The sequence below is a fragment of the Atractosteus spatula genome, chromosome 23 (assembly GCF_055471065.1).
Source record: "Atractosteus spatula isolate fAtrSpa1 chromosome 23, fAtrSpa1.hap1, whole genome shotgun sequence".
NCBI lineage: Eukaryota > Metazoa > Chordata > Actinopteri > Semionotiformes > Lepisosteidae > Atractosteus > Atractosteus spatula.
The window spans coordinates 4976320-4992177 of NC_142728.1; the positions used below are offsets into that span (position 1 = coordinate 4976320).

Sequence of the window (15858 nt, forward strand, 5' to 3'; positions counted from 1 at the left end):
GCTGTCCCCTTATTTATTTATTTTTGACACTCCATAGAGCAGGCTATCCATACAAACTGAGCATGAGACAACAATACCCTGGTCACAAAGCATTCAGATGATGATGCAGACATGTGGCATAAGGTTTTGTTGTTTGGAAAAGTTTGACAAAATCTGTCTGACTGCAAAACGTTATGTCTGGCACAAACTCAAAAGAGCAAAACATCTAGTCTACACTATCTACAGTATACTGTGAAGCATAGATGTGGTACCATTTCATATGAGGGACTGAGAATCTTGTCAAGATTAGGAGGAAAATATAGTATGGACCAATTTATAGGCAAATACTAGAGGAAGACTAGATTGAAAATGAACTATTCAGCACGGCAATGATTCAAGACACAAGGGCAAAGGCTCACTGTGGTGTCTTAACAAGAAATGTTTATCCTTGAGTGGCCCAGTCAACATCCTGGCTTGCATCTGTCAGACAATCTGTGGCAACACATGAAAATTGTCATCCATCATTGATTCCTAACAATCTCGATAGAGCTTTAGCACCATTCTGATGTGCAAAATTGGTATGGAAAACATTCTCAACAGCTTGCAGCTATAGTTACTGACACACAGTAGGTGCTCTCACCATGCATTGGCTCAGGGGGTGAATATTTATGCAATCAACATACTGTAGTTTTTGATTTTCCTTTGCAGGTTTCTTTCTAATACCCAATTTCACTCAGAAAAGTGAAATACGTATATGTTATTTGTAATTTAATAAAATGCGACATCATTCAAGAGCGAACACTTTTGCAAGGTACTATATATATTTGCTTTCCCCCGTGGTAATTTTAGCAGGACACTGAATATGAAACTGAGCTTCCAGATAAAAAAATCTAATGCAAATTGTTAGACTTTCCAAATAATACAAATTACACAGCCAATTAAAAAGAGAAAACAGAAAGAATACATACTAAATACAGTAGAAATACCTTTATATAAATCAACTTCAAATGCAAAGACCCACACATTTTTTATTGACTTTTCTTAAGATCCTTCCGGCAAAACATTTTTGACATATATAATTGGTATTGCCACTAAAAATACATAAGCACAGTTATGGAAATGGATAATAAACATTTCAAGTTTCCTTGGGCGATGCTTAAAATTGTTTTATTTCCTTTTAATTTAGATATACTTTCTGCTCTGCTCATTTACTGTTTTTTCCACCAACAGACATATGTTCAAATGGATTCTAGTGGCGATCAGGCATTACTGTATATGGCTCTGTTACATTTATTTTTCACAGAGAAGTATTGGAGAAGAAGAACAGAAGAAGCTTGTTTACTCCAGTTTATACTGTACATAGGGTGATTTGAAGGAGTAACACTCTGTGAAGATAAGGAAAGCTTCAAGAACTTACCGGAATGTCATTTGGAAAACCTGCCCCAGGTTGACTTCCTGGGTTTTGTTGTTGTAGCCATGAAGCATCTCTCCAAAAAGTGTGTCATTCAGCTTGGCATCATGTCTCTGGCACTTGGGCCCATCACAGGCATCAGAGAGTAGATTGCAAGACCTGCCGTCTGGTGCCAGTCTGTATTCCTCAACACACCTGCCAAATAAAGGATGCAATTCTGATGAAGGTGTTGCTTTGGACTACGAGCAGACTCAGTAATCCCTTAAATGAAGTGCAGCACTCAGGTCTGGGATACTGTTGCCAGCAAATACTCTTTGGCTAATCAAAAATTAGGACCAACCAAAGTGTAGCAGCAATGTATTCATTGCAGGGTCAGACAGACTTTCCAGTAGGAAAGCTGTCTCACAGAGGATAGGAGACTGTTTAACCAACATAACCAACAAAAACGCAGATGTGCGTGGTAGATTAAAATAGGTTTTGTCATCTGAGGACCAGTTAAGGACGTATTTAAAAATAAAACAAAGGAAACAACAACAAATATACAAGTAAGAACTGAACTGCCTTCATGCCTGACACATACTGTACTTGTATAATACCCATATACATACAAAAATAAATGCAGTCTAGCTGTGGGATAGATAAATATCTATATCTGACAGTTTTATTGCCTGTGAAAGAGGGCGGGGGGGGGCTTGTGTTCCCTGACAGAAAGAATATTATTCTGAAAGCTTTTTCTCAAGGTCATCCAGCCTCAGGTTTGTGTATGTCTTCTCCTACAAATGCAGTTTAACGTGTCTTAACATAGTGCATCATAATGAAGATTTATACAGGTTTATATTTCTCAAAGTTTTCAGTAAAACATCCTCAGATTACTGTTAAATCATCTTCAGCTTTTGCTATCTTAAGAAACCAGAATAAAAGCAGCTGATGTTTGTCAACACTCAGACCTACAGGACACATATTGATTTCAATTACTACATTTCAAACGTAGCTCCTCTATGCACACCAGGTACAGTTTGAGAAGCGTCTGAGTGCTGGCAGTGTTTTACCACTTGCTTTGTTATATACAGATTTATTCTTTCTCATAAAATAGGTATTAATTGTGCAATATGTGCAAAATAATGTGCAGTAGGTTTAAAAGAGAAAATTTCACCGTAGCTGCTCTGAAGCCTCCCACAGACAAGGTAAACACTGCTAACTGAAATATCCCCCCCAATTCACACACATCAGATTTGAAACCTTGTTAAAACTTTTCTGGTTTCAATTATCTACAAGCTTCTACCCACATTTAATTAGCATTACATGAGTATTTCATCCTCTGGCAGCCTGGAAATTAAAAGTGTGCTGTGGCACTTGTGGTATAGTATTGCAGCTCTACCATTAAATACTAGCTGTAGAAATACAGTGAAACCGTACTAAACCTATGCAATATTCCTATTCAAATTCATCCTAAACTCATACTAAGACTCATCACACCAACATTTAAATTTTAAGACGTCTTCTTGATTCCATTTTAATATAGTATAATTTGCTATATCTTTCCACCAAAGTACAGTAATATTATAATGTGCAGTATATATGGCATTTCATGAGGACCATTGGATGAAGGCATAACACGTCTGCTACCTGCTCCAGAGAAATACAGACAAAAATACTGCCTATAAGCCTGTGTGCAGCTGGTTGGGTAGCCAGGTACTGAACATCTCAATCACTGAATGAGAACTTGCGCGGGCAGTGAGTGGACACTCACAGGTTGAGATGGAAAATTCACCAGATCAGGGCAGTCCAGCAACTGAAAACTGCCAGGATGACTGTCATACTCCAGATGTTATGTAAAGATGCTGAACCATGCCTTCACTGGCCAAAGGTGGAGTAAACCAAGGGGTATATCTATGTTGGCAACAGCTTTTAGGTCCTAGAGCTTCTGACTCACTCCCCAACTTCAATTTAAAGAGGCACTGTATAATGTAAGAGAGGCAATCGGGTTGTGAGTCAGTGAGACTTTCATGGTATAGGAGTCCAGCTGTGCAAATTTCCAGTTGAAAGTGAAGAAGCAGAGGGAAATGAAAAGCTTGAGTAATACCACGGTGATGCATTACCTATACTTAAAATAATATATTTCCCACCTATTAACTGATGCTGACCTCTAAAATACATGTATTCCTTCTTCTCTACTGGTGTTAAGGAAGAATGAGTTCACTATGACTCTTCAAATTATTGCTGTTGCATTACTTTGACAATTGTATACAGTAAATAATAAAACACTAGACATGCATTTTTAAAATAAATCAGTTTTTACATACTTTTGTAACAAACAAAAATGTATTTTTACAAAATAATTTTTTCTGTTGACTTGTTCACCCGTTGCAATGTTTTTCCTAATTTAAAAATAAAATCCTGTTTTGACCTTCCTCAAATCCCTATTCACTTGTACCTCTAAAGCATCTCAGGATGAATAACAGAATAATCACTTCATGTTTCTCTACTTGCTACCAGGCAGTTCAATGAAACAGCCTCTATTTATTTTTTTTACAAACTGCTTTTTTATTATAATAAAGTTTTTTTTTCTCTTGCAAATAAGATAGAGAGAAAACGGTTGCTTTCTTCTTGTAAATCAGCATTTTGATTACAGGAAAAAATCTAGAAATGATATATGGTTCCACATTACACAGCACATGTTGCTGTGTATGATCAAACTAGGAACAGCACTAAGTAAAAGGCAGTCTGCTTATGAATCTCCATCTGTCAAAGTATCGGTACAGAAACATTTATTCTTAACAGATTTTGCCTTACAGAATTTAAACAAAGGAGATCAACGCTCGCTTCCGAATCTAAGCATAATGATTTTAGGAGACTGAAAAGAAAGTCGGAAAAAAAGGCATCTGTTTGAAATTCAATCAGCTCCTCTTCACGTGTCAGGTTTTAAACAATAATTTTGTCAGTAATCAGAGGCAGGAGGAGGACAGGAGCCCGGCTGAGCGAAGCTGCAGTGTCGACCACAGGGATGCTTCACTGAACAGCATGCTGAGGCCATGAAACAAGCCCTCTGAATGTTGATGATCTTGGGACTTTTTCAGAAGGAGTGTAATTCCAAGTGCTTCCAAGTCATTTGTTCAAAATGTGTATTTTTTTCTTTTGTTGGAAATAAAGATACTTAAAGATAACAGTACGTTAGTAGTAGAATACAGTATATAGTAGTACTATCCCCTATATAGTAGCATATATGTTATACATAAGAAAACAATGTTTGTACCTTAAGAAAAATGCAGAGTGTGTTAATGGAGTATATAATTTTCAGCCAGCTCATGTCTTAATCTGTAGTATGTACTACACTCTGTGGTGCTCTGGTTTCACAATACATCAGCGATTTTAGTTGTAAATGATCTATATTCCTTCATTCTTACCCACAGAACATGAGAACGTTGTTGGAAGTGGGGTCATCTGGCAGGGGCACCAACTGCTGTAGACATAACTGCTCACAGCCCCCATTGAAGCCATCGGAGCAGTCTGTACCTTTGGTGTAGTCATAGCAACCTGAGCCATCCTTCATTGGCCGGAGACCTGCAGGGCACTGATGGAAGAGGGCACAATTAACACCTATATCCTTGTGGGGATTAAGTTAATTAACTTAGAAGAGCCTTTGGCACATGTTAGTTTTTATGTTTAACCATACTATACATTGTACAATAGATTCGCCTTACAGAGAGCATTTGATCACACTGATATCGAAAGTCTTGTAAAGAGGAAAGCTATTCTTATTTCACAATTCAGATATTTCATGCAACAACTGAGATTAACGAATTACAAGGCACAACAAAAAATTATCAGGGCGACTTCATTCTATTTTAAGCACTCTAACAGCTCTTGAAATCACAGAAAAACAACCTGAATCAGCATCATGATACAGTATACAGTATCAGGAGTAACACATAATTCATGTGTTTAGGTCTTAATGAGTACTACCACTTAACAAATGATGTTAGGCTTTTTACAGGGGTTGTCCATGAAACTTTTTACCTATAGGCATAATGTACATAGCATACTCTCAAAGTTTCACTAACTAACCATGTATAGGTTGTTTATAAGCACTCAACAAGCTGTGTTTCAGTAATAAAATGTTAATACTTTACTTATAGTTTATGCTAAAGGTGTTACTGCTGAAGGAATCAGGAAAAAATGCTACCATCAAAATATCAACGCACTTCCTCCAGGACAGCTGCATGTACATTTGAATGAGCAGCACTTACACACCCTCAGGCAGTTAGTTGATTTCATGTGGACAGTCCCATAGATTGACAACATTTTAGAAGCCTAAAATTATTTAATAATGGAAATCAAGAAGTGTATTTCTTACTGTTTCTGGGAGTATCATTGGGCTTTAATTGATTAACAACTGTTACAAAGCTGATGTAGAATATCAATCAAAAAAACAAAGCTCTTAAGATAAACACTACAAATATGTGAAGTACTCTTTGAGTGATATTCAGAAGTAGAAAGGCCTATTATGCACTATTAGAACTGGCAATAAAGAAAAAATACCCCTGACATGAGAATACCAGAGACCAGATCCTCTGTAATCAGTTTACAGCACAGTTTGCAAGCCATGTGAAAGCTATTCCCTTTGATGAACAATTGATGAACGAATGGATCAGATTCCTTATACATGCTACTCACTACAAATTCTCAAAAGACAAACTCTTCCACCATCAGGTTACAGGCTGGAAGAGTCTCTCAGGTCAGGACTGTGATTAGCACAACTGGGAGTATCTCAATGTCAGAGCACCATTCCAGTGGCGTAGCAGAGTGTACGTAGTGTAAAAAGCACCCATTAATTGGTCAAGGGGGGCAGGGAAACCTGCTGTGTATGAAATGCAGTAGGTGTAATGTGACTCCTTGTGAGACTGTGCATGGTTGGCAAGGAAACCAAAGTTTGCCTAGTTTACCTGGGTATGACAGAAACAGCACATCCTAATGCAAGTTACCTAATTAATGTTAGGTAATGTAATAAGCTAGCAGTAAAGGTAACATCAGGAAGGGAATAATATTCTTATCTTAGCAATGGTTGCTTATACTTTGAATAGCTCTTCATACATCATTATAATGATAGTTCAGTAGTTGTACAAGTGTGGTAGGTCGAGACAAGATTCTTGTCTGAGCCAAATTATTCAAAGAGCAGTGGGAATGATCATTCATCCTCTGTCATCTTGTCAAATACAGGAGGAATATTGGTGAAGAGTAAAGGTGTGCCATACACACAAACAATTTGCATACTGGGAATTACCTCATGCACTACATACTGTAGGATGTAATCTATATGATCAATTGTCCATGTGGAAAAGCATATATTAATTAAAAAAAACAGAGCTCAAAGAAGAATAGAAATCAAATCTCGGTTCCATTAGGTGTCTTAAGTTTACTTATCCACCAATGCTAATTTTGTTGAGGCTAATCATGTGATTTTCTTTCTGAGATATACTGTATGAACATTAAAAAAAAATCCACACCCCTAGGCGATCTGGTGACATTAACTATATTTTCAAAGAAGGAGGCATCCTGGATAGTCCAGCTCAGTATTTTGTACATTATGCCTGTAGTATTTTAGCTCCTCATAGAAAGAACATAGAAATATATTTCAAGAGTATTCTAATATTCTATATAAATAGAAGCTGACAAAAAACTTAAATGCATTTAAAATGCATTTAAAATGTCTATGTCTATATTAATGTTCTATTCTTATATCTTCTCTTTTTATATGGAGATCATTCTATGTTATATTTTTGTGTTTGTTTTTTGGTTTGTTTACATATTATTTTATGTGCATTTACCTTGGATTTTCGTATACAGAAGTGTTGCTGTTATTTTTGAAACGTTATTATTAATGGTCAGATGTATGAATTTATTCCAAGACTGTTTCTTTTAAAGATTATGGTTTCCGCTCATGAGGAATAGTCAGCAATTAAAACAGAAGTGTGACACAAATGTATACAGAAATGTTAACATGCTTGACAAGTTCTGATAAAAACAAAAACAGGAGCTTTAGAGTAGAGAGTGCATAAGGCTCATCTTATTAATTTCATTGATTATTTTTAACAGCACCTCAACAATGTAGGAGTGTGTGAGTCTTTTCTCTGTCTTGGAATTTACAACTGTTACCACTGAATTCAATGTTATACACTACCTTCTGCGAGTGTATGTCGTATAATATGCCCTGACTCACCCGGACCCTTTAAGAGCTGTCTGGATTCAACACTTCCAGAATTATTCATCCAAACTAGTTTTACACTTTGTTTTCTCTTAGCTCAATGCCTGCAATGGTGTGTTTTTTTTTGTGCCTAGAGCAACTCAGTCACTGCAAACATGAGGGCTCAGCATGTAAGAAGACAAGGTACATTTATCAAATGTATGTAATATTCGAAACAGATCTTTATAAACCATGCGTGAGATGCTGTAATAAAGGTGAAGGTTACAGAGAAGCCCCCAGCCTTAGGGCTGACAGTAACTTTGTTTAAACTCTTTAAACATTTTAAAAGAATAATAACACTTTCCTAGTTTGGATATATTATAGTGACAGATCAAAGCTGTCTATAAAGTTATCAGGAAACAAATTAAATGAAATGAACAAAAGTCTCACAAATACTGTATTCTCGTTTGAAGCAAAATAATACCAAATTAGTATAAAATATCCCATTTTTAACATTATACTATAACTGAAGGTTCTTTATGATCAGATGTGTGTGGTTAAGATAATGACAACATAATCCAGGGAAACAGCTCACAGATCACAAGTCTTTTGCTGTGCACTGATGGAAATGTAGGTAAAATAATGCTTCCAGACAGACTGTTACTTTGTGATTTAAAGGCACATCAAATAGATCAATAAACTGTATCAAACCTATCCACTACAGCACAGTGACCCAGCAGCTGCACAGGTAGTGTAACAGATGGCTCTCAGAAGGGAGACTTTGCAATCAACATTCTGAAGGATGCTTTTACAAAGCGAGCATCAGCTACAGTAAATGAAAAGGTCCTGCATGAGCATTTAAGTGGAGCAATAAATCAGCACCACTCTGAGTTCTACACTAATGTAACATTGTATAATAGTTTCATTTTTACATTGAATCGTATATATTTTCTTTATATTAAAAGACTATTGACTTGTCCAGTAACCCAACTTCTAAGGTGAATTATATCTTACTGTATCTGCAGAGATAGACCATTGTGTATTCACATGTATATTGGAGTTTCTTGACGTGTAAAGAATTTAATGTAGCAGTTCAAGTCACAGGTCAGTTTCAAAGCACCGATACAAATGCAGCAGCTCATGCACTCCCACACTTAAGGAGAGCCGATGCATGCACACACACAGAAAGCTGAGAACAGCTGTATTCCACAGTAATCATAATTCATCATCGCAACCATCCAAAATGTGATTTATGATCATATACAGTATGTATTATTAATATAATATTGATTTCACAATTTCAATTCCTGTTCAACAAATTCTAAAAGCATGAGTAAGGATATCAATATTGGAAATATCACATTCCATTCATTCCATGTGAATTTTTATTTTCACTGTATTTGGTAAAGGTTGAGGCAGTAGTGTGGTGGTCAGCTCTACGGACTCACAGCTCTAGGTTCTTGACAGCGTTGCATCTGTGTGTGTAGACTTTGCAGATCCTTCCAACTTCCAAAAAGACTGGTGAGAATTAATTTGGCTATCCCAAAATGCATCTATTTGAATGGTGGTGTGATGGACTTACTTTGTGTCATGTGCAGTTCTATCATCTGCTCCCACTTTGAGCTTTTAAGCTTCAAGGACAAGTTGTGGATCACTTTAACCTTCGCTAGGACAGGTGATAATCATTGGGTGCACCTGATAAATTACTTATTTGGGGAAATTAATGGGAACCAACAAAGAATAAGGTGTTTTCAAAGATATCTTTGTACTGAGAATGACAGAATTCCATTACTTCTGCTGGATTTACCAGTGCGCTACCAATGAATGCTAATCACAATTAACAAAAAAGTGCTTTCTTTAGTCCTGAAATCAGAGTGAATAACATCAACGGTACTCAAACCCCTACTGCTTATCAGCAGCAAGAAGAATTTCACTGACAGAAACTTCAGCTGGGAATCACATTTAGTTCAGATTGAACTGTTCTAATGGTGCACCTGCTCAGGTTTTCTGTTCTGTAAGCTGACTAATGAAATATACTTTGAAAACCACGAGGCTGAGGAACATAAAACTAATGTTGAGATAATTAAAAAGTTTCATGGACATTTTTTATAAATAAAATGCACATATGCTCATGGTGTAATAAAGTTTTAAAATGGGGTTTGCTAAAGTGTAAAACAACATTCATCATGTCTAGAAGGACATACAAGATTGCCATGTTTATAAGCTTGTAGAGGACACCCTTTACAGTGTCTTTTAAACTTCAAAGTTATGGCTTTTATGGAGGACAAGTGTCACAGTGGGAGAAAAAAAACAACAACTACTTTTTAGTTCAAAATCAAATTACATTTGTACATTTAGATTAACATTAATACATTACATTTATGTACATAAATATTTGTGCATTCACTTAACATGAATAAAATGGTAAAACCAATCATGTTTGCTCTTAGGGGAACATTTTGTACTTGACAGCGGTTGTGGTGTAAAGTAAGGGGAAGGACTAGATAGAAACATTTATTAGGATAACACATCTCTCAATGGGACTCATGGCATCAGTGATAAAGGGAGCTAATTAAATCCAATTGTTTTAGCTTCTAACTGCTTTGTTAATGAGGCCACTTTCTTTCAACTTCTTGAGGTGGTGTCTTTTGTAGTGTACACAAACATTTTGTGATTCAAAATACACCGGTAGTGTAGAATGGTATTAGAATATCTTACTGTTTCTGTAGCTTCATTTTTTTGTGCATACACAGCTGAAACTCAGAAATACTGTACTAACCGTTGCTGGGAGGTAAACTGCTGATTATGTAAGTCTTTTTTAGTCTTACTCTCAGTGTAGAGAATTTAAAATAATAAAGGAAAAGGAACAAATCACAAATAAAGTGCCCTATCAAATTCTCAACGAACACCTCCACCTTCAGGAAGGATTACAGCTGCGACACATCACAGAATCAATTGCACTAGATAGTCACAGATGTACACAAGTGTGTACGTGGGACCACTCAGCCAAAAAGAATTAATGTAGCCCTACAAGCAATGTAGGTATTGATAAACATCATCTGATTCAATGATTTTGACCACTTCACATGTCATAAGAGCAACAATGGTTACAAATCATTTAGCCCATCTAGTCCTTTTGGTGGTTAGTAATTTGTCTTAATAGAGATGACATCCAGGGACTATAAATTCTTGATTATCTCAATTGACATATGGTATTAACCAGCTCTATTTATTGACTCCTACATTGCACCTGAAGTACAGGGACTACTGAGAGGGGTACTGTGCTTTGGACAACAAAAGAGGTGAAAGAAACCCACTTCCCAAACTGTTCAGGTTCCTCAGTGTAAATCCTCTATATGACCAGTAGAAATCTTAAAAACAGCCTTGCTGAAAGCATAGTACGTAACGTTCCAGATAGAAGTTAGCACTTAATTAATTATTTTTGTTTTGTTTCCTCTCCTCAGCAAACATTTCTAAGATTTTCTTCCCATGATACATGTTGTTCATTACATCTTGAAATTGTAGCTGTGTGACTACAATGCAATGATGTCCGTGGGGTGATGTGGCACTTTCTGATGGCTTGTCTTTAAATTGATGGCATTATAACATGTCACTATAGTAGTGCACTAGGTACTATTTAATTTTTACTCAAAAGCTACAAACCTATGATGCATAATCTGCATAACATTCACAGTATTTGTTTCCATAATCATATCACATGGTTTGCATCAGCCTTCTTATCCATCGCACAGCATACTGGGAGGAAGTTTGGTCTGCTGCTACTTTACAGATCTTAGTAGTCATGAGATATACTGTACCATATGTTAGTTCTGTCACAACTTCTAAAGTTTTATTTTCACTCTTGGAACACCGTGGTAAGACAGTCCAGCAAGTTGTATGGGGCTTTAATACTAGTGTGGAGCAGATCATCTTAACACGACAGAATCCTGTACCGGAATGCTTCACACTTTTCCACGTGGAACAGTGACACTTTGACACATTTTCATATTTCACAAAAGAAAAAGACAGCAGGCACATTTCTCAGCTTTCAGTTGGAATTATATAGCACAAAAAGATTTACAAAAAACAAATCTCTAACTCTGCAGTACATTAATGTGCACAAGTCCAATAAATGACAGACTTTGCATCAAGGAGAAATAGGGGTACGTAAAAATTATTTTAAATTAATAGCTGTACATAATTTTCTGATGTTTTCCTACATGGGTGCTCACATTCTTTTTGTTTTTAACTTACATCCTCGTGGTAAAATCCAACTGTAAATACTGTTTTTAATATAAATTTACTTCCTTTCTTAATCTACTTTTGTTTTTATCCCTTCATTTAACATTTTAATTTCCAAAGACAGAACTAAGTCGAAGATGCTATGAAAGGTGGTCCTATTTTCCTAACCAGCTATTTACACCTTACAAGGCCTATTAGCAATATACTGCCCATAGTCTATACAGTAGATGCAGGCTTACCACTGTTTGTGGAAAATTAAGAACAAAATGGCAATTTTCAAGCATGACTAAAAGTAACAGAATCTCATTCCACAAAATGACAAGTTTCTTGTGGGAGATTCCATAACCAAGGACAATCTCTTAATATCAAAGTATTTTACCAGATACCTTGTAGGGGCATGATCAGAAACATACAAGTAAATAAGAACTAGCTCAATAAACAGGAAAACACTAAAATCAATGTTTTAGATTCAGGCCTGGTCATGTCATATAGGTCTCTTGACATTGCATTTCATGTACAGTGACACTTTATGGAAGATGGTTCTATTTCAGCAGTACTGTAGGCGTCAGATAATTAATGAAAGACAGATGCTTCGTCTTAGTTACATGCATGTGACTAATAACACGTGAGGCAGAGATTAAAAGGGAATGAAACTGAAGAATGTAAAGACAAAACATTGTATTAATAAAGTATTATCTATCTATCTATTAGCATCAGGAGAATATTATATCGTGAGCATGGTACATCTCTGTGTATCTCCATCACCTGGCTGGGGAAATACAAAGTGGATCATGTCCGCACAGAAGACACCTAATTACACTAAGACACAGTGTAAGTGGACTACAGGTTATGAATGCACAGTATAATACAGGTCAAAATCAAAATGAGAAGTACTTTATTCAACATACAAAAACTGAAAAAAATAAACTATACAGGCATCAGGAATGCTCATCAGCAGGATGCTTTTGTATTTGACACATTTTAATTCATTGCCTCAATAAAGCTGGAAGCTGGGATTTATATAACATGCAATTTTATACTGAATTAAATTGAAGAGACAAAGAAGCTTATCTGGGGCAATTCTGAAAACTCTTTACTTTGAAAGAACCAGTCTTATTTCCAGCAGGAGGATAAACGTCATTATCAGGAGGTGATATCGATCAGTTAGAACTGATAGGAAGACAATAAGGCAATTGAGAGGATGAATGGACTATAAAAACAATCACTATGCCTTGATTTCCAATTAAATCCAGTCCTAAACACTCCAGATCTAAAGAAAAAGAAAGCTAAGACATTACAAGGATATCTGTCATTGTTTTGCATTCTGTACTCTTTGAATGTTTCACTCATTTAGAACTTGTGTCCAGCTGAATATACAGTGGACAGTACTTGTATAGAAATGTATTTTTACCTTTAGGAATTACATGACATTATGTTCATAGAACCTGTGAAATCAAGAAACAGTATGTAATAACACAATTAAATAGCCAGCCAATTATCTTTACATAATTACATAATTTTTTTATTTCAGGAACATGCAATAAAAAGCTGCTGTTAAAAAGTTTTAATACAGGAGGAGAGTTAGCAAGTCTACTTTCTGTGATCATCTGTCCTGCTTTAAATGTCTCTTCTAATTTCACATTGCACAGAACATGTAGAAGGAAAAATAGTTTAACTGAATGTTCTGGACAGTTTGCCATCATCTTTGCTGATGTTGCAGACTCCAGTATTTTCAAGGAATATAGAAAACAACCTACAAAATAGATGACTCAGCAGAAACACTGAAACTAGTTTCACAGATGAAAGGATTCCGGCCTGTTTAATTAAAAGCCTTATAGTTAGATCTAACAGAGGGAAATGGAAAATCCTGGAAGATTTCTAAGATCTTTCTTTACAGTCATCAAGCCTATAGAGAAAGCACTTCAATTTAAATACTGCAATAAACTTTATGTAATATGACAGGCTAATATGTACATTTTCTGATTATTCTGTAATTCCTAAGGATATACCTGACACATTCCTCAATTTGACATTGCCTCTAAACCATTACAAATAATATCCCATTCTATTATAATCTCAATTGAAATACTGTTTCTGTACATTTCATTCTTTTTAAAGGTTTTAACAATGCTGCTCCTTTCCAATCTTAAATTCATCGATGCTTATTAGAATAACTTCCTATTTTGCTATATCAAAGAAGGCTCCCACATTAGTTTAAAAGAAATAATTTAAAATGAATGAACAACTGTTAGGAACTCTGACAAGGGAATATGCATTGAGTCTCAATATTGTTAACTTTTGTGTCCTTTAACTGCAATTAACATGAAACCGAACGTCAATGTAATTTTGCTTCTCATATAACTGAAGCATATTTCTGTGTTGGAACAGATAAGAGGGCGCAGATATTATTCTTTGATTAGAAACTTCTGTGCCCAGACATGGCTGTATCTTTAATGGTTAGTGCATATGATATTAAGAAACCAGTGATTAATAGTATGAGATTCAGGCAGTGTGCCAAAATAAAATATAAGAGGAAGGAGATTTGTTTTAAAAATGATTGTGCCAATAAATGCATAACAGCACCACTTCTCCTCAGTTCGTGACTATATGCATTATTAATTCAGAGTTTTTCTTGATTCATTTCTTAATCCAAATAGTTTTTCAAGACCTGTGTAGCATTTAAAATAGGAGAAAGATGACCAAAAATGTAATGTTTTTTTTTTAATGTAAAATATACTTTTGAAAAAAAATATATTAGACTTTCTTCTGGGAAATAAATATTTGCACTGCAAAGAAAGCATGCAGCTTTCTACTGGACGCGACTATAAGACTATAAAGCCCATCAAATGTTTTTAGAAGGGACTACAAAATGGTAATGGTGTTATGTAGCTACTGTCACGGACGTCCAAAGGGACTAACCGTGGGGAGCAGGAGAGCGGAAAAAGACCCATGTGCGTAGCGGCGAGACGGGAAAAAGGCCCGGGCTCATTAGTGCAAAGAGTTCAGGAATGCCGTATAGAAACCTATGCCCTCAGGGAGCGGACGTGGGGCGCCCTGGTGCTAGGCGGGTCTCAGGACATCCGAACGTCAATGCTGAGCGAGGACAGAGTGCAAGACCCGGAAATATGTAGCCCAGGGGAAAGAGAGGGACCGGAAGGACAGCAGACCGGAAACTAGGGACAGGACAGAGAAGGAGAGCCCTCTGGCTGCAGAGGGCGTGACAGCTACTTTTTTATTTTCGTATGCTATGTTCACTTACTTATTGGTCTTCTATCTATACACTTTTACTTTGTCTCCCATATTTGCACCAGTTTTATACAGTGCAGTATATTCAAAATACACAGTGAAGAACCTTGCTTGGGCTTAAGCTTCAAATCCGGGGAGACTGGCTTTCACAAACGCAGATGCTTCCAGCAGTGAAAATGAAGGGCCGGCCTTCTTCCAGAGCAGCAATTGGTAAAATAAATAAGACCCCAGGGGTTGTCTAACAGGAGCACTCAAGTGATAAACACCTGACAAGGGAGGTTATGTGACTTCCCCTTTGAAAGATTGTGCCATCTGAGATCAATAGCTATCGATGTTCCCTCCCTTTGTCAGCCTGCTGTACCGTCTTCAGTAGATCTCAATCAGCTGTATCTGTTCATCACAGCATTCCACTGTGCCTTACATTCCCACTGACACTTGGAAAAGAATGAACAATTAACCCCATGCTAGCCCCTTCGAGACCCCTCCAGCTGGGCAGATCTGTTCTATTTCTTGAAAAAGCAATATTATACATTGACATGTAAATTAATTACTGAAATGTTCATAAAGCTACTAGACATAAAATGAACTCACTGAAATGAACACCTACAGTATGGATAATATTATACAAACAGCGCTGCTCAATACTGATCCGAGGTCTCTGTCTTCCATGATATCTCCTCAAGCTCGTTGTCTGACTCTACTGTTCCAGGACTACAGGGTTCAGAGTTGCCAACATCTTTTTTTTGTATGTAAAAAGCAGGGGTTGGCACACTTTATGGAACACAGAATTCTTTCTGCA

The 15858-nt window shown here is 36.5% G+C and overlaps 2 protein-coding genes across 2 annotated transcripts in view; both read right to left on the reverse strand.

Moving 5' to 3' along the window:
- LOC148816085 (astrotactin-2-like) overlaps positions 1-2193 on the reverse strand; it is a 203373-nt gene extending 201180 nt beyond the window's left edge. The window contains exons 1-2 of the mRNA XM_088904656.1: positions 2168-2193; positions 1397-1585 (exon numbers count right to left, since the gene is read on the reverse strand). Coding sequence (XP_088760782.1) covers positions 1397-1585; positions 2168-2193 — 215 coding nt within the window. The remainder of the gene's footprint in view (positions 1-1396; positions 1586-2167) is intronic.
- Positions 2194-4790: 2597 nt separating this feature from the next.
- LOC148816087 (astrotactin-2-like) overlaps positions 4791-15858 on the reverse strand; it is a 312272-nt gene continuing 301204 nt past the window's right edge. The window contains exon 10 of the mRNA XM_088904657.1: positions 4791-4961. Coding sequence (XP_088760783.1) covers positions 4791-4961 — 171 coding nt within the window. The remainder of the gene's footprint in view (positions 4962-15858) is intronic.